The 23,572-nt window shown below is 38.2% G+C and overlaps 1 protein-coding gene across 1 annotated transcript in view; it reads right to left on the reverse strand.

Moving 5' to 3' along the window:
- Positions 1–11,045: 11,045 nt before the first annotated feature.
- SLCO4C1 (solute carrier organic anion transporter family member 4C1) overlaps positions 11,046–23,572 on the reverse strand; it is a 116,626-nt gene continuing 104,099 nt past the window's right edge. Inside the window, exons 11-13 of the mRNA XM_032765338.2 lie at positions 18,207–18,271; positions 15,567–15,704; positions 11,046–12,394 (exon numbers count right to left, since the gene is read on the reverse strand). Of these exons, the coding sequence (XP_032621229.1) occupies positions 12,270–12,394; positions 15,567–15,704; positions 18,207–18,271 (328 nt within the window). The 3' untranslated portion in view covers positions 11,046–12,269. The remainder of the gene's footprint in view (positions 12,395–15,566; positions 15,705–18,206; positions 18,272–23,572) is intronic.

Raw genomic sequence — 23,572 nt, forward strand, 5'->3', positions numbered from 1 at the left:
GTAAAGACAAATTGAAGATTCAAAATAGTGAGGCTGTAGAAAAGATGAGAGAACCATAAAGCAGGGTTGATAGGCCCTGAAACATTACATTAACTGTGCAGTGGAATATTTAAACAGTTTTACTATTTACACAGCAAAAATGACCACCATGAAACGTATGTGGTTATCTACATAAATTTCACCTTTCCATTTCAAGCTAGGAAGGTATAAACACTCAGGGCATCCAAAGCTACCAAGTGTCCCCCAGTTGGTGAATAATGACTAAGCAGCCATAAGATTGTGCTTGGGCCTGGTAACTCACCGTGTAAAAAACAAACTTACTACAGAACTGAATGTCAGGAGTCCTATCAGTATGCAGAAGCCTCAAACAAAAGAACAACTTCAAGTGAAGAATATTACAGGCATCAGTCAAATCCATAAAGAAGCCCATGTTCTGAAAAGTCCCTTGCTCAAGGTCGGTCATGAAAATCAGATTTTGAACATGAGAGCAATAACTACTTAAGCAGCTTAAGTAATTAAAGAAAAAATGAAAGACACCATCTTGATGTCTTTGGAATCAGTTAATGTAGATGGACAAATTCGAACAAACTACCCTTTAGAAAAACAAAACCACCATCTATTCTGGAAATACAGCTGGTAGACATGAAGCTGGCAAAGCAATCCTAAATGATGCAGAGCAGGCACTGAGTGGGAATCAGTCAGTCAATGAAAGAATTCAAAGCTCACTTTCAGACTAGATTCTTCAAAGTAATGCAATGCTATGCACAAACCAACAAAAAACAGATGAGGAAGATCTTTTATGATTTGTTGCAGGATGTGTTCACAGAGGTCCCAGAAACATTACGGGAGAGATGCTTAAAGCAAGTGATGAAATAGCCGTTAAGACTTCATTTATGTTTTTGGATAGAATATGGAATGAACAAAAGAACCCAGCCCAGTGGAAGAGAGGTCTTATAGTAAAATTGCCAAAGAAGAGTGACCTTGCCAACTGCAATAAGATTTCGTGGAGTCTAAGACCTGAAGGGTTCATAGTGATCATCTAGTCTTACTTCTGTCTAACACAGGTCATGAACTTCCCCCAAAATAATTCCCAGAGCAGATCTTTTTAAATCAAGATTGAATGCTTTTCTAAAATTGTTACTGATGGAGAATCCGCCACAACATTTGAAAATTGTTTCAACGCACTGTTCAAAATATACCTTATTTCCAGTTTGAATTAGTCTAGCTTCAGCTTCCAGTCATCGAATCATGTTATAACTTTCTCTGCTAGATGAAAATAGCCCAATATTAAATACCCATTCAACATGTAGGTACTTACAGCCTGTACTCAAGTCACCATGTAACATTATCTTAGTTAAGCTACATAGATTCAAGGAGCTCGATCACTATAAGGCACATTTTCTAATCCTTTAATCATTCTCATGGCACTTTTCTGAACCTTCTCCAGTTTATCAACAACATCTTCTTGAATGATAGACATCAGGACTGCACACAGTACTCCAGCAGCAGTCACACCATTGCCAAATATAAACAAGGGACTCTTGAGCAGGAATAGAGAGGTTGTTTATGTACCCCAGGACCATATTAGCCCTTTAGGCCACAACATTCCACTGGGAACTCATGTTCAACTGATTATCCACTATGACCCACAAATCATTTTCAGGCTTACTTCTTCCCACCATAGGCTCCCCTATCTTGTAAGTATGGCCTACATTCTTTGTTCCTAGATGTATATATTTATATTTAGCCATATTAAAACACATATTTTTGCTTGCTCACAGTTTATTGAGCAATTCAAATTGCTCTGTATCAATGACCTGACTTTTCATTATTTACCAACCTAATTTGTGTCATCTGCACACTTAATCAGAGATGATATGTTTTCTTCATAAATTAATGTCATTAATAAAAATGTTAATTAGCATAGGGCCAAGAATAATCCTCAATATCCCACTAGGAAAAAACCCTGACTCCATAATGATGCCCCATTTACAATTACATTTTGAGACCTATCAGTTAACCAGGTTTTACTCCATTTAATGTGTGCCATATTCATTTTATATCTTTAGTGTTTTAATCCAAGTATCATGCAGTACCAAGTCAAATGCCCTACAAATGTTTTATTGATGTATTAATCAGATTTTGTACTTTTCTTACAGTTCACATTTGGCCCAGAAATTTAGGTCCAGTAGCTTCATTTGTAGTGCAAATGGCATTTCACTAGAAGCTATATGTTGCACATATAGGTGTTGTAATTAATGCACCACACTCAATTTGTAGTGCCTGGGCTTTTATTACGTCTAATTTTGTAAGTTCTGATTTTGATGTTGACTCAAAAGCTTGGCAGACATAGTCAACAGCTGGTCTGATTAAGGCTCTGTATAGCATTTGGTGCTCTCTCTCTCTCTCCCCCCCCCCTCACATCCAATTAGTCCAAGAAGACTTTTAAGCAGGTGAATCCTTCCTGTACATTTATTTTTAACATAGTTCATATGAGCTTTCCAAAGTAACTTAGTATCAGATATTATCCCTGGGAAATAGCCTTTTAGCTGTATCTACTGGTTCTCCATGTGGATACAGTTTACCCTCCTTTGTAATTTTTTTTGTAAATATCAATCCTTTGTTTTTAACAATGGAGAACTTGAAACCCCATGCATTTCCCCAGTCAGAAATCTCTCATAATGCTTTATTGATTCTCTTTTCCACCATCCCAATAGTCCTGCACCTAACCCACACAGTACAATCACATGAATAGAGTGACAACCAACCCTGGTGCTTATTTGATTTGGGAGAGTGTTTAATATTAAATAAGGCTGGGCTGATAAAACTCCCAGTGGTGTACCCTTTTAAATATTGTATATAGTCAGCATAACTTTCCCAACTCTGACCTTCACGGTCCTTTACTCAAAAATTCCCTAATCCAGTCAGACAGTCATCCCCTTATCCCTGGTGCACCTGCTTTGTACAATAAGCCTTCCCTTGATAGCATGTCTTACACCTTTTCAATATCCAGAAAGCCAGCTGTCATGAAACCCTTGTGCTTCATACTTTTTTGTATTTGTTTCTAATTTAACGATGTGACCAATGGTGCAACTTCCTCTCCTAGAACCACTCTGCATCTTATCTTATCTGTTTTCCAAGGAGGCAACCAATCCTTCATTTACCATTCTTTCCATAATTTTACCCAGACAGGACATCTATTGGTCTATAGGCATCCACTTTTGTGGATAATTTTCCTGGTTTTGGTATTGAAATTACTCCTTCTTGTTTCTACTGTACTGGTAATGCACGTCCTCCTCCTCCCCCCAACGCCCCCATTTGCCCCCCGTGTTACATAATTCCAAAAGAATCCTCAAACTACTTTGAGATATTTAAATATTGTTATAGATATTCACTTTACCTTGGAAAGTATTCGTGCTGATATCAATAGCATTCATTCAGTTCAGTATCTTCATGTTTACCCCAACTACATAATAGATCATGACCCTCTTCAACTAATTGTTTTTTAATCTGGTGGAAAACTGCACTTCGATTTTTCCAATTCACCCCTCAAATGTCTCTAAAACTTCTGCTTTCTTGTTATCAAAACTTCTAACCATGTTAAAATGTGGCTATTCTGTCTGAATGTCATTCGTTTATTTAATGAGCCTGAATATTTCTGATGTTTCTATCTTACCCCTGACAGTACTTCCTCCAACTCTGATTTTTTTTAAATTCTTCTTTCTTCTTTTATACTTCATTAGATATTCACTATTCACTGTATGTTTTTGCTCTTTTATAGGCTTGGTTCCTTTCTTTGACTGCCACTTTTCACTCCTCATTCCACCATGGAAGTGAGTTTTTAGTTTTGAAGTAATCATAGGATACAACTACAGTAGCTGCTGCTATTAATCCCTTTATCATATTAACTTTGAAATTCTCTGTCATCACTCACACAATGAGTATTTACAAGAAAATGGACTGAATTTGTGAATAGCTCCCACTTAGCTTTCTGAAAATTACAGGTGGGTGTAGCAGACTTAGCTCAGAGGCAGGCAGGCCATAGCCAAAGACTCTCTGCAAACCCTGAGGTGGCTCTTTGAGCAGTCCAGGGGCCTGGCAGCCAAGCCACAGTTTATCACCCCCTTAGGCCCCCAGGATCTCTCAGGAGGCTGGAGAAAAAGAGATGGATAGGGAGACCTGGGGTTTCACTCTCCACCAGGTCCTGTCCCAGGGCCTAAGGGGAGAAAAATGAGAGGCATCTCAGTAGTTCAGGGCTTCAGCTAGGAGTATGGGGAAGCTTCCCAGCTCACCCCCAGAGTTCATTTGTCCCTCTTTAGTCAGAGGGATTCCAGCCAGGCTTTACTCATAGTCCCAGTCTTTCCCCTGCAGAGCGCTCTGCCTCAGCAGCTGAAGCCTGACTGCCTTCTTGCAGCTAGTCTCTCCTGCCAGAGCTCACTTTTAAGTAGGTGCTCCATGGGGTGCATGCCCAGTAGCTGCTAAGGGGTGGGGGTTTTCTTGTCCCAATAGTGTTTCACCACTTCTCTTACCTTACCGTGGAGCTGTAAACCTGTCACAGTAGGCAATTTTCCATTACCTTCAACTTTACCTGGCCCTTGAAAAGTAAGAAGTATAGGAAAATGATCATTCTTCATTCCTTCTTTATATATTTCCCAGTTGTGTTTACTTACAATAACTGTTGTCATAATTCCCAGGTCTAAGCCAGAAAAACTACTATTTACTGCATTAAAGCTAGTTGGGGTGCCATGGTTTAAAACCACTAGATTGATTGATTGATTGTTTTTCACAGCATGTGCCATTTTTATCAGTTATCTTCCTTCCCCACAATTTACAGCTATTTAGGTTACTGCATATAATATGTTTTTAGCATTCTTCACTATTTCTTGTAGCTCTGAACTTTTTAATTCCCCACACAGGTTATAGATATAAATCCTTTCAAGAAATATTTCTTTTCTGCATTGGGATCTCACAGCATTATATTCTAGGCTTACTTCTTCATTTGCTACTGCTTTGGTTTTTAATCTTTTCCTTGCAAAAGTAAAAATGACTTCTTCTCTTCCTAGTTTTTAGACTTTCCTAAAGGACACAAACCTTGGAATTTTAAAGACAGGCTTTTCAACCAGTGATGTTTCCTGGTTTAGTTTTCATTTCCAGGATATCTTAGAATCATAGAATCATAGAATCAAAAGGTTGGAAGGGACCTCATGAGGTCATCTAGTCCAACCCCCTGCTAAAGGCTTCTTTTAGTTCTTGTCTATGTGCGATCAAACTTTGAGCATTCCAACAAAAGATTGTGTTCTCCATACTAGTCATATTTCAAAGTTAAGCTCATTCAAAATTGCATCAATACAGTCCGTTGACAAATTACTAACAAGTATTTTCCACTGTAAATTTTAATTTTCTGATTTTTCCATTTGTTCTGTACAATTTGTCACTTCTATAATAAATGCATTAAAACTTTCTTCATTACTTTTTTCATTTTATCATCACCTATTCCTCCCAGTGTTTATCATAGGTTGTATAGAATGAGGCTGTGTCCACTGTTCCCCGTTTCCTGTGATGATTCTCTTCCTTCTCCACCTGATGCGTGAGTCTCCTTACAGCTTCCACATAAGATACGTTAACAATTTTAGTCTTTTGTATCTCTTTAGCTTGTCTTGACAAACACATCCTCCCTGTGCCAGACTGAGATTACCACTGCAGTGAGTACATTTGACCTTTGTCTCTTCAATACAATTTTCATAGGAATCCTCTCCCCAACATTTACAACATCTTGTTTTCTCTTTATAAATAGTTGCTATGTGCTCATAGTGTTGGCACTTTACACCTTAGGGGAGGAGGATATACGGCTTGGTTTTGAATATCTGAAACCCTACTATTACTTTCTCAGGTAGAGTCTCTCCCTTAATTGTAATTAGCAGTGTTGTTAAATGCTTGCTTTCTCTCCTCATTTACTAATTAAATAGCTTACTTGCTAACACTTTACCTTCTCCTATGCTTTTGACTATCCCATCATTGGTCAATTCTAAGAGCACTCCATATATTAACCCCTTCAGTTCAGTCAAATCCTTTGATATCTGGCAACTTATTTTATCTTTCTCCAGCATTTTAGTTTTTAGCATTTTATCAGGTTGCTCTTCATTTTTACATTCCACTAAAAGATCCTCAGCTTGCAGCCTCTTGGCTCTTACAGTACCTCTGTGCTTGTTTTAATCCAGTCAGCCACTTTTCACAGGGTTAATGTTGCCTAATCTTATTTCTATGGCTTACAATTATAATATTTTGGTTTATGTTCTTTCTCAGCTTTGCTTTTTGCTGATTGTGCTTCTACTCTTTTCTTTTCCTGTTTTGTATCCATTCTCCCACTCTAATAGACTCATCTTCTTCCAGAATGATTTTACTTGGGATCAAAAAAATCCTCCATCTACCCCAGCCCCAAGCATCTGGGCCCCTTCTAATCTTGCCTTCTCCTTTTTAAATCTCTTCTTCCAAGATTGGCAAGCTTCACAGGTGTGGCAGCATGGGTCTACTTGAGCTCAAAGCTGTTTTTTACTCCTTTTTCACTGGTGCGGGGTTTGTACACCCTGTCACAATTTGCTTCCTTTCTAATGCTTTGTCAGTCACTAATTATGGATTTTTAGCATCCACATCAATGCAGAAGGGGCTGATCCTGCCCACGTTTTTGACCTGTATAAACTCGTGAAGTTAAAACTGCTGAAAGAGTCTCTATTCTGATCCAAGGTCAGAAGGGACCACTGTGACCATCTTGTGCGACCTTCTGTATAACAGCCACAGAACTTCCCCAAAACTATTCCTAGGACACACCTTTTAGGAAAATGTCCAAGCTTGATTTAAAAATGGCTAGTGATGGAGACTCCACCATACTGCTTGGTAAATTGTTCCAATGGTTAATTACTCACTGTTAAAAATGTATGCCTTATTTCCAGTCTGAATTTGTCTAGCTTGAATGTTCAGCCATTGGATTGTTGTACCTTTTCTCTACTAGACTGAAGAGCCCATTACTAAATATTTGTTCGTCATGTAGATATTCAGACTGTAATCGACTCACCCCTTAATCTTCTCTTTGTTAAGATACACTCAAGGAGCTCAATCTATTCAACGTAAGGCATGTTTTCTAATCCTTTAATCATTCTTGTGGGTCTTTTCTGAAACCTCTCCAATTTATCAATATCCTTCTATGAACACTCAATACCTCTCAAACACCCCAAGCCTATGCTGCCCAAAATCCCTCTGGGAATTCAACCAAATGCATGACTCTTTACTGCAACTGAAGCAGGACAGGCTAGCATTTCCATTAACTCTGAAGAGCCAACACAGCTAAATTTCTACCTGTGTATATTCAGAGGGCTGAGTCAGAAGACCACTTTCCAAGGTAAAATGCTACAGAACTTTGTTTTGTGTGGGTTTTTTCTGTTTGATTTTTTTTGGCAAATAATTAAAATGTAAGAAGTTTTTCCCATTCTGTAGGTATCGCAACCATTTAAAATTCCTGATGGTGGTGCCCTATCCCACAAATCGAACAAGAGACTTTACAAGTACTTCCAAGTTTATTTCTCAGTTTTACTGTCCTTTCAAGTGTAATTTTGGATGCCAAACACCATAAAAATGGAACAATATTTAAAAAAATATCCAGCTAGTGTCCACAATGATATTAAGTAATTTCAGCAGGTACCAACTTGCATTTCTGCAATAGATTAAGTTCTATCTACTGTACAAAACAGTTTAGATTGGCTTTTGCAAAACTGAAAGGGTTTTTTTTAAGTGATAAGGAGCCATAACAGGTAAAATCTCCACTGATTGTAATTAGGTTTTTCTTGAACTAAGAGTGCAGAATTGTACACTGTGAAGTATAAATTTATTTTCTGCTTTAGGGAAAGGAAAAACAAGACAGTGCTTATTTCACCGGAAAATACTATATGCATCAAGAACTATTTCAGACGGTCTGTGCAGAATTTTAAGATATCAGCTTGGAGAAATTATAACCACAGATTTTTTAAGCAAATTTTGGACAATTTTTGAGAGCCCCTAAAAACAAAACTATATAAAAATAGATTATAGTATAGATTTTTACTTTATTAATCAATCTTATGTCAAAAACCCATATATCAAAAATTAAGGGCCTTTGAGAGTACCAGATACCAAAAAAAAATAGTAGTAGTTTTTGGCAGATTTCACCTTTCTCAGGGATCAAAGCAGTTTAACAAAAAGCACTATACCTCAAGCAGCTTTTACAAGCCACACAAGTGTGTCAATTGGCATATGACATATAGTATGATTAAGAAGTTCTGGCTGTAACACTTCAAAAGTCTGGATGATGTGATTAAATTGAATCATGAAATTACTGTCATGAAAAGCATATATGTATGTAGAGCCACCATGCATTCGCAGGGTTGTGTCATGTGTCTGCCAGGCCATAGACAAGGATGAGTGAACAGCACTTATTGAGCCTCTCTCCATTCAAAGTATAACACCTGGGGACAATGGGTTCACTCTAGATGGGAGAAGACACTTCCTCCTCTTGTCTGAAGATGGGAAGAGGAGTAATGGAAAGTTACCTAGAGCAGAAGAAATGAAGCAGGTGACCCCAGCAGACTCTATAAAGGGACTCATAGGAAGGAACTGAGGAAGAGTCTTTTGCACCAGATTACGATGAGGGAGGTTGCTGCAGTAGCAAGGTAGGAAAGGGGGTGGAGGACTCTGCCTGCCTGGCTGATAGAATACAGAGGGTTCCCCCAAGGACTCCTCAGTGAAGGGTGAGCTGGTGAGGAACTTTATACTTAGGATGTTTTGTATAGCTTTATGTCATTTTTAATTTCTTGTGCTTTACATGATTAAATACAACAGATTGGAAAAGTGCATGGGTGTTGATTGCTTCAGAACTGCTGCATGCTCCAGGGACCTAAACTGTAAGCCAGAAGTCTCACACTTTTGGATAGTGTTCTGGGAGAGGGGTGTGTTTGTGTACTGGGGAATCTGAAGGGTTAGCACTGCGCCCAGTGGGGCTATGCAGTTTGACAGCAGGCTCCAACACTCGGAGGCTGGGGATGCCAGAAAAAAGGTCTGTGCCATGAATATGTGCCGAGGATCCCTGAGATTAGGGCAGTGCCTGGACTCTGTTCAGGCACCAGAAGCTTGAAACACCTTGGGGGCCAGAGCACAGAGGTTTGCGTTCTCTTCATAGCAATCCTAGTGAGTTACCAGGAGGGGACACTTAGTGAGATCTGTGATGTGTTAAAATTGAAATTTCATGTTCAATTCATCTAAAATGTATGCTAGGTGACTTGTAGCACAGATAGCAAGACACAGGGTAATCCAAAGAGTTTACAATCTACATTTAGATTCAACACATAAAATCATAGTGGAAAAAATGGGGAAAGGGTAGATGGGAGTTACAGCAAGACATAAAAGAATGAATCAGCTCAAACAATGGATCATCCTCCCCCCCACACACAAAAACACACAGAAAAGGGGTCTTAACATTTGAGTGCTAACTTTACAGTCACCTCAAGAAGTGTGGAGCTGTAACTATGTAAGTGGGTCAGTGTAAAGAGGGCCTGGCCAGGAAAACCAAGATCAAAGGGAAAAGGACAGCTAAACCCAGGGGATCTCATGGAGGTTGAGTCTCCATGCTACTTCAGGCACTACTCATTCATCCTCTGTAGTGTATATGCACTGCCTCTGGTTGATCACATGTTGTACTGGGAACTTACTGCAACTTATGATGACATATTCAACAAGCTACACAGCTTTGAGAGGAAAGAGTCTTTGTGTCTCTGCAGTACAACTCCTTCCTTCTCCGCCTGGGCACCTCATCCCAATGGCAACTGAAGCTGCAGGTAGCTCCCTCAGAAGGGGAACATAAGGTACAATCCACTTTCTCCTATATGCCTCATAGAATCATAGAAATGTAGAACTGGAAGGGACCTTGATAAGTTATCTAGTCCAGTCACCTGCATTTTTGTCCTTTAGTTATTGTTAATTCTTTGAATTGCCATGTCTCCAATTATGCTAAGCAGTATGCACATCCATAGTAAGAATCAGTTCATGCCCCCAAAGAGCTGACGGCTTAAATAAACGGACAAACAGGAAGGAGAGAGGTAGCATTATCTCTATTTTACTGATTGGAAAACAGAGAAATTCAGTGACTTGCCCAAGGTCACATAGGCAGTCCATAGCAGAGCTGGGAATTGAACTTGAGTCCTAGCCCAAAGCCTTAACCACAAGCACATCCCTTCCTCTCCCTTTTCTGTTCAGAATTAGTTTTGTTCCTTCATACATTATGTGCATGGGAACACAGGGACCATATGTGATCACACTGATAATTATGCAAATCAAAAAGTTATGTAAACATTATCCTGTGGGCAAGTATTAGACCAAAAACACTCTCTCATCCCCCAACAAAGACATTGGATGCTTGTGGCCAATAAATGGGATGGAGGGTATCTTCGCCAATCCTGGTTGCTGTGTTTATTTTATGTTAACAGAATAGTCCAACAAAAAATAGAAGCTCCACCATGAGACCCTCTCTCTTAGATTCCAGACTCTGTTTCTGTGTCTTTAAGAGCTGCAGTTAGAAGGAAGAGGCAGTCCAAAGCAGAGAATTATGCTTTCCAGCTATCTGAGCTACAGTCCTTAGTTGTGGATGCCTGGCTACTCCCAGGTTACATGGTTACTTAGTGGCAGGTTAATAGGATCCATCTGCCAAACAAACCTTCTTGTTTACCGACTAGTAGTGGTCCTTGATAAAGGCCTATAAGAAAGGGTAAGTGCGTTTCTTTCCCCAGGATCCAGCACAGGGTGGCAGGGGCTGTTGACACAAAAGCGTTCCTCTTCTGAATTCCAAAGGCTCAGTCAGTGTACCCATCATAGTACCAACACACAGAATGCACACAGACACAAATGGGTTAGGTAGAAGGTGAAGATGTAATTCATTATTGGTACTTTAAAGTTAAGCAGAAACTTTGAAGCCAACCCACAAAGCAAATAACATCTCAAATGCATTAAAAACAAAAACAGCATTATATACCAGATTTAAAAATAGATTTATTTCACCATAGATAAACAATATTTAAATCAAATAGATTTTCATGTAATAAAATGTTTAATGCTAAAAAATTGTGTTTTTTACAACATGTACACCTTATTTTAAGTTTTCTACAGATACACACCCTATTATTTTAAAGGTTTACTCAAGGTTGCAAGGTCCCAACTGGATGTACTTTTTTCTATCAATGTGTTTGCATAGTCTTTCATTGTGTATCTGTATTCAGCAAACATAATTAAATCCCTTTTTTAGAAAATAATTTGTGCAAAAGCACTTAGGAGTAACCTCAAAATAATGAGCTAGCACACATCTAACAAGTAAAACATTTTAAGAAAACAGATTTTATTTTCAAAATTTCCAGAGTGTTTATCATGAGAAATGAAGCTTTCTAAAAAAAAATATAACAAGAATATTTGACATCATCCTTTTGGATATTGTCCAAATTCAAATGCTAAGGCACCCCGTTGAACAAACATTTATTATTTATAAGTTTGTTAATTTTCCTATAAAGAAAACTACTTTTTACTTTTTTTCCTACAAATACATTTAAGATTACAAAAAGTTATCAAATTTAAACTTTTAACCTAACTTGTTCAAACAGTTTGAGAAAACAGAAGTGCTTGTTTTTTTCTATTTCTTCCTACTCAAGAAACTATGGTATAAATAAATTTACATCAATCAAATCTTAAATGTTATTTAGTAGCCGAAAACATTGATACATGTTATTCCTGCCAGTTTAAAGTAAACATTGACAGCTCCCTTTAATACACCCATTTACTATTTTGTTGTCCTAAAGTCTGTCTTCTTAGGGTGTAATGTTGCCTTTATGAGCAGTAACAATTATTCATGTTTATTCATGCTTCTTTTGGTATTCCAGTACAGCGTTTATGTCATCTTTCTTGTGTTCTACTGATAATATTGCAATTTGCTTAATTCAATGAATGGAAAGTTAAAAATAAAAGTGTTAATAACTCAATTTCTTTCCTGTGATATTTAAAGGTACATTGCTGAAATATAAAATTTCCTGAATTTGAATTAATGTTACACACAATATCTACAAATATTTAAAATCATTTTAAGCTGTTTAAGAACTAAATCATGCTCAGATAATGCTGCACTTAAAGCTGTCACACAGCTTATCTTTCTGTAGCTGTGTATATTCTTCTTGGTTTCTTTTAAAGTTCCTGGTTTTCTCATAACAGTTTTACATGTGAACAGCAGACACAAGTTCAGCATCCTTTTGCAAAGTTGCAGAATTGTCCGGTGGCGGTTTATATAAGCAGAATGCAGTGCCAATAAAAAAGATAGTGATGACTTTACAAGCTGCACCTTTATATGAAGAAAAGTGAACTTGTTTATTGTTGAAGATCAACTATCAATAAATATAGTTAGTTAATTGACAGAGCTTGTGAAAGCCTTACATTCAACTTGATGGCATCTCTCTGTCTATCATGCCATAACTTTTAAACATCCCATTTGATCAATTTCAAAATTACCTAGACATCTATGACAAAACTATTAATTTGGGGGGTAAATCAGAGAACCAAAAGGGAGAAAATGGAGGGACATGAGGAGATCCTGTCAGCTGTTTAGCACAGCCCCAGCTTCAAACACCTCTGCAATTGTCTATAGATCAAATATCTGGTCCACAGCACCCATTAATTCCTATAATAATACCTGTCTCATCACAATTCATCCTCCCAATAGAGTTTAACATGCTGATACTTGAATGACTTATCTCCCAAACAAATAATAATGGGGGCTGAGCGGGATAAAAAGCCTCTGTCACTGAGGAATGTAAGGGGAAATGCAGGGATGTAATGATCTCTTGATGAGTGCAATGAGTTTGGCCCACAGAAGCTATAAATATGTGACCTCATAGTTCGTAAGAGTGCCACAAAAGTATAAAGCAAAGAACTAAAAATATTTACTTCTAAGTTGAAAGTCTTAGTGTAAACTTGGTTCAATACTATAGCTCCATACTGTGGTACCCATTAATGGCAGAAAGCATGCTTATCCATAAAGCTAATCAAAAGTCCCCTAAAAACAACAGGAGTCTTTCCACTGACTTCCAGGAGCTTTGGATCAGGTCCCACATCTGCCCTCACTTGCTGTGAGAACTATAATACTCATTAGAATTCTGTTCTTCTCCTCCACTCCAGGCTGTTCAAGACAATAAAACAATCTTCCCTTCTTGCTTTACCTAGATTATGTCCATTCATTGGCTTCCTGTCACCTGCTGCATTGTGCTGAAACTCTTCATCCTCACTTAAGATGTTCTGAATAATCTTCCTGAATACACATCCTCCTCTCAAGTACACTCTTCACAGTTCTTTTGACTTCCTGCTCACTGTGTTTTCCAATCTTTACCTTCATGTCCTCATTCATCAAATGTCCTCTATATCCTTCCTCAATTCCCTCCTTAAAAGTGATGTGCAAAGGGAAAACTATTGAGTCTGTGCTCTTTTTCTTTCCTCACTCCTCCTGATGTACAATGTAATCCAGATCTCAGTCCAAATCATGAAGCGGAAAGCTTCAAATATTAGGAGAGCTATGGGTCACACAAAGTTGGCCAGCTATTCAGCAGGGAAACTTTCTAACTAGTTTAGAGATCAAAACTAACTTAAACTGGCTCACTCTCCCCGGTACCATTACTGACAAGTCAGGCTTTATGTTTCTCCACTTTTTAGAAAACCTGTTTTATACAGAAAGCTAACTTTAGAAGCAATGGCAACTGATCAATTAGGGAAAAAAACAAAAATTAATTTATATTAACCTTTGCAGACAACTTTTCTAACAAAAAGAGTCCATATATGACACATTGGAAAAAAGCACCTGCATAGGGAAATTATCCCAAAGGAATGAGGTTTGATCTGGAAAAGAGGACCAGCAACCTCAGTTTGTAGCACAATAAAAAAAAATGGTCTTTAAGATACTGTTTCAATGGTACCTCACACCAGTCAAGTTAAAAAATATAGATAGACTGAATAGGGATAAATGTCTAAGAAATTGTGGCAAAAGAGATTTCATGCATCTATGGTGGGCATGTCAATTCATTAGAGACCTGGGATACAATCTGTAATCAAATATCAAATGTTGGATACTTATTACCAAATGATCTGTGGGAATGGTCACACTAGAAGAAATGAAAAATTATTCTGTCATCTGTTGGTAGCTGGTTGGCTATTGGTAGCATCTTATTGGAAAAGAAAAACAGCCGAACCATAGAGGAATGGCTTAAAAAAATGGAAGGTGGAAGTCACAGAAACAGATACATTAACATACTAGTCATATACCCAGCAAAATAGCAGAGAACTGATAGGTACTTAGATATTTGATTACTTTTTATTCAATATTCAAAGTATATTCACCTGCCCCAAAAAAACCACATATCCTTTTTTTTAACTTAACACTTGATAGATATGCCTGATCTAAATGTCATAATGATGGTAATACCTTGTTAAATAGAAAGATCTGATGTTTAAACAGGCATTATAAAGACAAGAGTTAGCTGTTGTAATTATTGTTTTGTTTCTGTTATTTATGGATTATATGGATTTGTAAACTTGATAAACTTCCTAAATAAAATCAATAGCTTAAAAAGATAATGCTTAAAAGGTATTTGTTAAAGCTGGTGGGGAGGGTTTGTTCGTTTTTTGTTTGTTTGGGGGGTTGTTTGTTTAATTTTCAAACACTGGTAGCTAAACTTAAACACCTTAATAGGTAGCCTCATTGCCAAAGGGGATGGTCACCTGCATCTATCTTTGAAGTCAAAAGGTTCCCGAGTACCTTTAAAAAAATCAGATGAAAAACTTATTAATTGAGAGGGGAACTTATTTTTAGTCAGAATCTTTGACGGTCCATTTTTCTTCTTCTTTGGAACTCTCATTCAACTGTAATGTTAAACTAACACTGGGGAGAAAATATGTATTTGTTAAAAGTTTAATTATAACTACAGAGTGAGAAAATGCTAATATTTATGTGAGACCTCTAAAAATCTTCCAGCCAAACTAGGGAAGTCAGCAAGAGGAACTCCCCTCCTGCCTCAAAAAACTGGGGGGAAGGTGGAGGGCAACGACACAAATCCTACTATATTTCAGGCTCTTGTTCATCTATAAGGAAGCTATAAAGGGCACAAGCCACCTAAGAAAAAAAACATTTTAGGTTATCTTTAAAGACCTAACTCTTCAAACAATCCCTCCTTGTTTCTTTCAATTGTCAAGAGTCCCCACAGACTTTCTACCAAACTGTGGACCTGTGTCTTGCCTGGTTTTTGACTGTCATGTCTTATGTAAATAGTAGTTCCTTCAGAAGAGGGAACTTGTCTTATCTCTTTGCAAAGTGCTGAGTACTATGTAAACTTATTACATAATCTCATTAGGCTATTTTCTTACTCCTCAATTGTCACATGGCAGTGAAATTCAAAATAGCTATGCCTTTTGCTATTAAAGATTTTAACACTCATTTGTGTTATGTATATATCAAATATGCAGTCACTTACTTATACCAATCAGCATGTAGGCCATTTTTGAGTTGTCGTAGACCCAGCAGGCTCCTTTAATGTCACATTTATTAATATCCCACAGAGTACAACTACTGTCTATTGCCACACCAAACAAAATTGGCCCAGGAATAGTGCCTAGAAGAGATACAAGTGTACAAAGATAATTGAAAGAGTCTTAACTGAATCAACAGAATTCATAGAGTGAGAGGCCAGGTTGGTGATTGAAGCATCAAGTTTTGTGTAGCTAGATTACAGAACCAGACATTCAAATCTCATCATCTTATTTTAGCCCTTTGTCCTTCTGAGATAGAGGACCACACAACTTGCTGTATGTTCTTGCAAAGAACACTTTAAAAACTAAGGTACCATCTGCTCCGTGTGAACACTAAAGATACTACAGTACTTTTTATAGGAACAGGAGTTTGCCCTAGTGTCCTGGATCAATATTTACTCTCTTTCCCATTGCAGTATTGTGTGCTCATTTGTTGTCACCTCCCACCCAAGAGGTGGCTATACCTTAGGGATCCAATATGTACAATTTTTAAGCCCTTTCAGGTATTTCAGTCATTATGTAAATTAGTATTTACATTATATAATAAATCCTGACAGTGCTCATGTAGAAACATAAGCTATCCCATTACACATGATAGACGTGGACAGGGATTTTGGAATAGATTTTCCTAAGTGATGACAAACAGTACAATATATAACTGAACACCGTGTCACACATGTACTGTCACTCCAGTTCCAAACAAGCTGGTGTACTGATCTTAAGAAATGCAGCTCAGTAAACAGTTATCTGTTGGCCAAGGAGGGAAAAACTCTCAATTCCTTGGTGCTATTTTTACCAGCCATCTCAGTTCTACCACATCTTTTCACTCCCCTATTCTCTGAGAGGCACAGATTTTTTTGGGGAAAAAACTTCCTTGGCTAATAAGTCTATTAGATGGTATTAGAGATAATAACAACTGTCTTTTTGGGACGATGGGGGTGAAAGAAAAGTTAGCTGATCTAGGCTGGAGCTGTCGTGGCTGTTAAATTCTTATTTTGTCTTATTCTAGGTACTATTTAGCATTTAGCTAGAGCTGGTAGCAGTAGTGATGTTATCTGGGGGGTGTTTCGGAAGGGGCTAGTCTGGTTAGAACATCTCTTGGGACCAGAATGATGAAGGCCCTGGATCCTAGGAGACATTGGGGGTGGCAGCCTGATGATGAAGCTTGCTCGAGTAGCCAGTTTTTCTCTCTAGAATGTCTCTCTCTTTTTTTTTTAAGGACTCCAAATAGGAATGGTGGGTAGAATAGTCCAGTCCCTCGTTATTTTATCCATCAGTTAGAACTAGTTTCCAATTTTTAGTTCATTAATTCCCAGTCCCACATTGTCTTGTTTACTCGGCATGATTTTAACACAGTCCTTGAATTATATTACTAAGTCTTTTTGTTTGCACTAATTTATTTTTTCCATCTCCCTTTTGCAACTTTTCCCATCAACATTAATTTGAAAGGCTGTGACACTTTATGAAATTTCACTTACTTTTTACAGATGAACTTATAATTAAGGTAAATTTGTAGGCTCAATTATTACAACAGGCCCTGAGTACAACATTGCATGGTAAGAGACTATGGCTCCATGTCCTGTGCAGGGTAGGGCTCCCCTCATGTTATCTCTCCTACCTCCAGTGTGGATGAGATAAATGAGTTGGGACATTAGCTTCCTGCCAGGGTCCCCATGCAAGCCTGGAGTGTAGGGAAGCAATGCGCTCATACCCACTCTCAGGTTTGTAGAACTTGAGGTCATTAGTTAACTTCCATACTGGAATGGCCTTGCTAGTACTTGGAGAAGTTCTTTGCTGTGTAATAATTTTTAAATGTTGCGTCCTTCATATTTAACCATACTCTGACATGCGTGTCTCACTGTTTCTGCATCCACATCAATTACCCCCAAAAATAATTTAATAAAGAAAATAGAAAGTCAGCACAAACCATTTAAAAGGGGTTTGGAAATGAATGACTAAATTATGCAGATTATCTGTCCACCAGACTTCTAAAATGTACATATGTACCCATTAAAAGTAAGGAGACAAAACACTGCACAGGTTTCATATATTCTTTACCATTTTACTTGTAACCTCTAAAGCGCTGTCATTTTCATCAGTGTTAAATTATATAATAAAAACATGCCTAAAGGAACTCAATATCATCAAGTGAAGTGTTACAGAACCACAGAATTTTTGATTGGCGGAGTCTTAAAAGTCCTGAAATTTTTCAAAGAATGGAGTTGCATTTTTTTGGGAGGAGGGGGTTGCTTTTGTTAAGAGGATACAAGTTTAAATATTATTCTTCTGCAGTTGATATTTGTTTCCTTTGGCATACCCATTTAGCCTCTTTGCACAACTATTTATAGAGAAGACAGCATTAATGCTAAAAAATAAGTAAAGTACCATATTTGAATTCTTATGATGAATTCTAAGCTATTTCGAGATTGACTTTGGCCTAATCTTTCAGACAGAGAGACTGCAGCAAATTCATTCATACACATTTTCCTTAAAATTAGTCGGTCTGGGTATTTGAAAAGGAAGTCTTCCAATTAGATATTTTATGCTGAGACAGGTATTTAAGCAAAAGATAATAAATGTCATACCTACTAATCGGAGAAATACTGACTGCACTCCCAGAGCAAATGAACGCTGTTTATCTGGCACACACCTGCAAACAAAATTGCAGTTTAAGGGTTTTATCAAATGTAAATTTAACTTAAACTGATGTTTTTCGTCTTGTTTTTTTGGTAAGTTACACTTGGGCTTTTGAAAAATTACATTATCTGTTAATACTTTGGTCTGTATATGGAGTCAAAGCAACCTAAAAACTTTACATGGAATTTACTTCACAAAAGAAACAAAAATCAACTTCCACAATATATCATTATGCATTATATAATATACTAGTTTTCTGCAATAAAGCACAGACAGCTTTGGCAGGAGAAATCATCAGAGTCTTTTTCCCAATGTGTTTTCACAAGATATTCAAAGCAAGGGATTCAGTTCAAGATCACGCACATTACTTATGTCTTGGTTAATCATTATGAAGTGGAGATGTGGCAGGGTACTATGCTTAAGTACATAATAGAGGTGTTTTTTTTTAAAGCTTTGGACCAAATGTATAATCAGTAGATATTGCACTTATTTGTAGATTTTTGTCTTGCATGAGCATATTGCATTACATAAGGTACTACAACAAGCAGCAGCAAGCATAATAAATAAACGATTTTGATTGAACCTTACTGCTAACAGTCCAGCATCCCAGTAAAATCTATGCCTCTGATAATTGAAAGGGATAGGCTTTGAGCAATCTCGAGTAATTTTTGAGAAGTATGATGACACAAACACAAAATATTGTTTTCCCCTTATCCTCCTCAATCCAAACATAGGTGCCTTTCTTTCCCTCCAGACTAACACAATCAAATTGTCAATGCAAGTCCCATGTGGACTCACGCTGGAGCACCAAGAACAGAAGGTCAATGCAATGAAGCATGATAATACAGTACAGTGCAGTATGTTAAACAACTGTCTCAGTTTTACAATAGTACTTTTTCTGGTATATAAAGTTATTCTATAAACTGATGTGCTTTTCAAGTAACTTGTAAGCTTTAAATAGTAAAAATGTTAATGCACTGTTTCTAAATTTGGCCATGAGACTTTACAAGTTGTATAACAGGGATGCAATTATCATGCTCTGAATGTTATGACACTTATTAACATCCATATTGTAGCTCTGCATGGGTGAACAGCTGCTTTAACACGGTATTAATGAAGCCTAATTTCAATGGGAAGGTAAGCCCCACACATTTATAGGTCTACATATTAATTTGGAATCTAGTGAGTCTCTAGCAGAGTTTGTTCGGGATCAAAAACCATCTGAGTTTCAGACACTGGCAAGACAACCAAGTTGTGGTTAACATGCGCCTACCTTTCTTAGAATTTTATACTGCCAATCATCATCATAGAATCAGAGCACCTTCAACATAAAAATCAGTAGCAACAGCAAAATCCTCAGAAGATTTCTAGGAGTCTTTAGCACATCTCCCTTTATGGGATTGGGAGTCTGCTTGGAGTAAGGGAGGAAGAATGTGTGTATGGCAGGGATTTGGGAATAAGAGGGATGTTCAAATTGTGAATGTTATTTATGGTGGGAGGATTTCTCAAAAGAGGAAGGCTTTGAAATGTGGGCCCAGTTTAGTTCAAAATCATACGCTCCATCACCTTATAGCTAGTGCTCAAGAGGGAAATTGGCCTATAACTAGAAGGGTCATCTGCAGATTTTCCAGGCTTTAGGAGTGTTTCTCTCCACAAGCAGCAAACTTCACCCATCTCCAGGATGTTGCTGAAATGCTGCATCAGCCAATTCCATGCCACTGAACTCAGGTTACATAGGAACTTGTGGCAGATGCCATCTTTTCCCACTGCTTTTCCCAGTTTCATGGTTGAAATGACTGGATCAATCTCCTTACTTGTGAATAGTCCAGACCATTTGGACAGTGAAGCACATGTGAACAACACCTGCTAGAGTTGATGCTGGAGTTGTTTGTGATACTGTTTATCCACTGTTTTGATGTCCACAAAAGTTTAGCAGCAATGTGACTTTCAACTGTGACCTAGTGACATGTGGGATTTGCAGCCCCCAGGTGTCTCAGCAGATTCCAGACATGTCTGCTTGAGCCACAGTTTCCATCTTGCTACATTCAGTAATACCAGGAGAGGTTTTGTAATTTCTGGGTCCCTACACTCATCACAGTTGCAGAAGAGATCTTGGATCTCTGCAGTCCAGCAAGGAGTGGATGAAAGTGTTTCTCAGCCTTTTTGATACCAGACAACCAGCTTGCTGACTTCCTAAACTATATCAGGGTCATCTCGGGGATCAGCACCAATCCATGGACCAGTTGGTGAGAAACACTGGTGTATAATGACCTGTGTCCATGGGAGTTATTCTTCTTTGCAGGGGTGATTAGGTGCATAGTAAAATGGTCAAAAGTCTTTCGCATTGGGGGCATGGATCATCTTTAGAGATGAACATCAGGGCAGGGCAGTATTCTCTGCCCCATCTTGCAGGGTGGAAAGTGAATACTATTTCGCATCAAAAAGGTGGAGCATTTCATTTGCCAATGCCCAGTGTGTCAGTTCTTTGCTTGCCTTGTTTGCTGCATAGATCCTGTGCAGTTGGCAGAGCTGATGTATATATGTTAAGGACAGGTTTCAGAGTAGCAGCATGTTAGTTTGTATGTGCAAAAAGAACAGGAGTACTTGTGGCACCTTAGAGACTAACAAATTTATTTCAGCATAAGCTTTCGTGAGCTATAGCTCACTTCTTCGGATGCATAGAATGGAACACTCAGACAGGAGATATTTATACGTACAGAGAACATGAAAAGGTGGAAGTATGCATACCAATAGGAAGAATTTAATCAATTGAGATGAACTATCATCAGCAGGAGAAAAAAAAACTTTTGAAGTGATAATTGAGATGACCCATAGCATGTGTGAGGAGAACTTAACACAGGGAAATAGATTCAATTAGGGTAATGACCCAAACATTCTCAGTCTCTGTTTAAACCTAAGTTAATTGTATCTAATTTGCATATTAATTCAAGTTCAGCAGTCTCTCTTTGGAGACTGTTTTTGAAGTTTTTTTGTTGCAAAACTGCCACCTTCAAGTCAGTCACTGAGTGGTTAGAGAGGTTGAAGTGTTCTCCCATGTACATTGCCCACGTACATAGGCCAAACTGGACAGTCTCTACGCAAAAGAATAAATGGATACAAATCTGATATCAGGAATCATAACATTCAAAAACCAGTGGGAGAACACTTTAACCCAAAGAAGTGAGCTGTAGCTCGTGAAAGCTTATGCTGAAATAAATTTGTTAATCTCTAAGGTGCCACAAGTACTCATGTTAAGGACAGTAAGCTTGCCAAAGTACACACAGATTCTAGCTGTTTCTTTGTACTCTGTAGGAGGTAGGACCAAATATTCATTGATCTCCTGCTTTATGTAGATTGCCAACCCATATTTTGGGTGGTAATTGCTGGCTATAAGTTTATAGGTGTTGATGTTATAGCAATGGGCCTTTTTCTTCATTTGCAACATGGGTCTCCTTGAGGGCAAGGATGTTGGTGTTAATCATCTTCAGCGCTTTATCCAGGAAGCTGCATATGGACTGTAAAAGGCCTTCAATATTCAATGGGCAGATCTCTACCCCAGGTTCAATCTCCCTAGTACATTGCCCCTGAAGCGGTAGGTGTATTTTTTTGGTCTTTTGACTGGGAGATTGACAATCAATGTTTGGTCACCATTGATGATATTAGTCACAGTTTCTCACTTAACAGGGTGGACAGCATGAATATCATCTTCCACTCCATCTTATCAATGAAGTTATGTTGGCAGCTGTTCGAAGTGGTTGATGCTTCAGTCTGGTGTCTGAGTTATGCAATCTGGGTTGATTAGCAGATTCAATATGAGAAACAGTTCTTCTGGCCCCAATTCTGCCATGCTGATTGAAGAGGAGAAGGTTCATTTTGCCTCTTTTATGTCAGTGGTGAAGTTCGGTACAGTTTGCGTGCTAGCAGAGGGATTCAGAGTGTCTTTTGTACCACTGGTACTCTAACTTTCCACCTATGCACTTCACTGGCAGTAGTTCACCTGTGAAGTAGAGTATTCTCCTTGGTCAGTGTGGGAAGGTGGAGGAGAGGCCAAAACATTGATGGTAAAGGACAACAGGTGATCGTACTGTTGTACCAACTCATCAGCACCTTGGTCTTGTATTTGGGTTACTTGTTCTAAGGAGATCTGAAAACAGGGAATTCAGGAGTCTTTGGGGGCAAATAAATCAGTTTTGATTGCTGTCTATCCTGATGGGAAGAAAGGAAGGCAGGCAGGCTTTGATCTCTGCCTGGAAGAGGTCATGATCAGCTCAGGAGAGTGGTATGTTGGCGATATCTCCAATATGCAGTCCTAGGTGGAAGACAGGATTCAACATACATACCATATATGGTGATATATATAGGTCAGAGACTACCTGAAAGAATCTGATGGGTTCTGTATAGGTCATGAGATCAAGGTACTACCATATCATTGAGATTGTCCATGTGAAGGTTGAGATAATTGAAGACAAGTAATCTGGGGATTCCAGTACCATCCTGGACTACGTATCTGAGAGCTCATCCAGGAAGTTGTTGAAGTTTTCACCTGGAGGTCTGTAAACCAATATAATTCCTAGATTCCTTTTGTCCTTTTGCCTCACAGACCACATGAATGCACTTTTTGTTTCTGGGGATGGAATATCTTCAGTATCAGAGGCTGGAGGGGAACAGTATTGTTACTGCACTTTCTCTTATCTGGTGCATTCTGGATACTGTCTTGGCTTGTAACATACACATGAGAAGATTAGCTGTGTTAAGATAGCGTTGGAGGTGGCACTGAACCATGTCTCAGTGATGCAGGCAAGGCCAGTTGCTTCATCAAAAATGAGATTATGGATGGTGTAAGGATAAACAGACTAGCCTTCCTCTCTCTTATTGATAGAGTGTAATTTGCCCCTTTAAAAAGGAATCTTGTGCTACAAGTAGTGCCACCAAGTGGAAAGGAAACTATTTCTATTTTTATAAGAGAAAAAGTGATTGTGAAACAGTAGATAATCTACAGATTACAGTAATCTCTTCATCTAATGTTAAACGGGCTTAACCTGCTTAAAATTGGTTATACACTACACAGTGATTATTAGAGTCTAGGGAGTAGCAGACAAGTGCAAAGCCCTCCTTACACATTTTGATTATACAGCTAATCCTGTATAAAAAGAATAAAAACTATTTAAAATATTTATTTTGCAAGTTGTCAGAATAGTTACATTCCTTGCCACTGAGAGTGACAGTGTAGGTGAGGTAATATCTTTTATTGGATCAACTTCTGTTGGTGGAAGGTACAACCTTTTGAGCTACACAGAGCTCTTCTTCAGATCTG

Source organism: Chelonoidis abingdonii, chromosome 6, assembly GCF_003597395.2.
Source record: "Chelonoidis abingdonii isolate Lonesome George chromosome 6, CheloAbing_2.0, whole genome shotgun sequence".
Classification (NCBI taxonomy): Eukaryota; Metazoa; Chordata; order Testudines; family Testudinidae; genus Chelonoidis; species Chelonoidis abingdonii.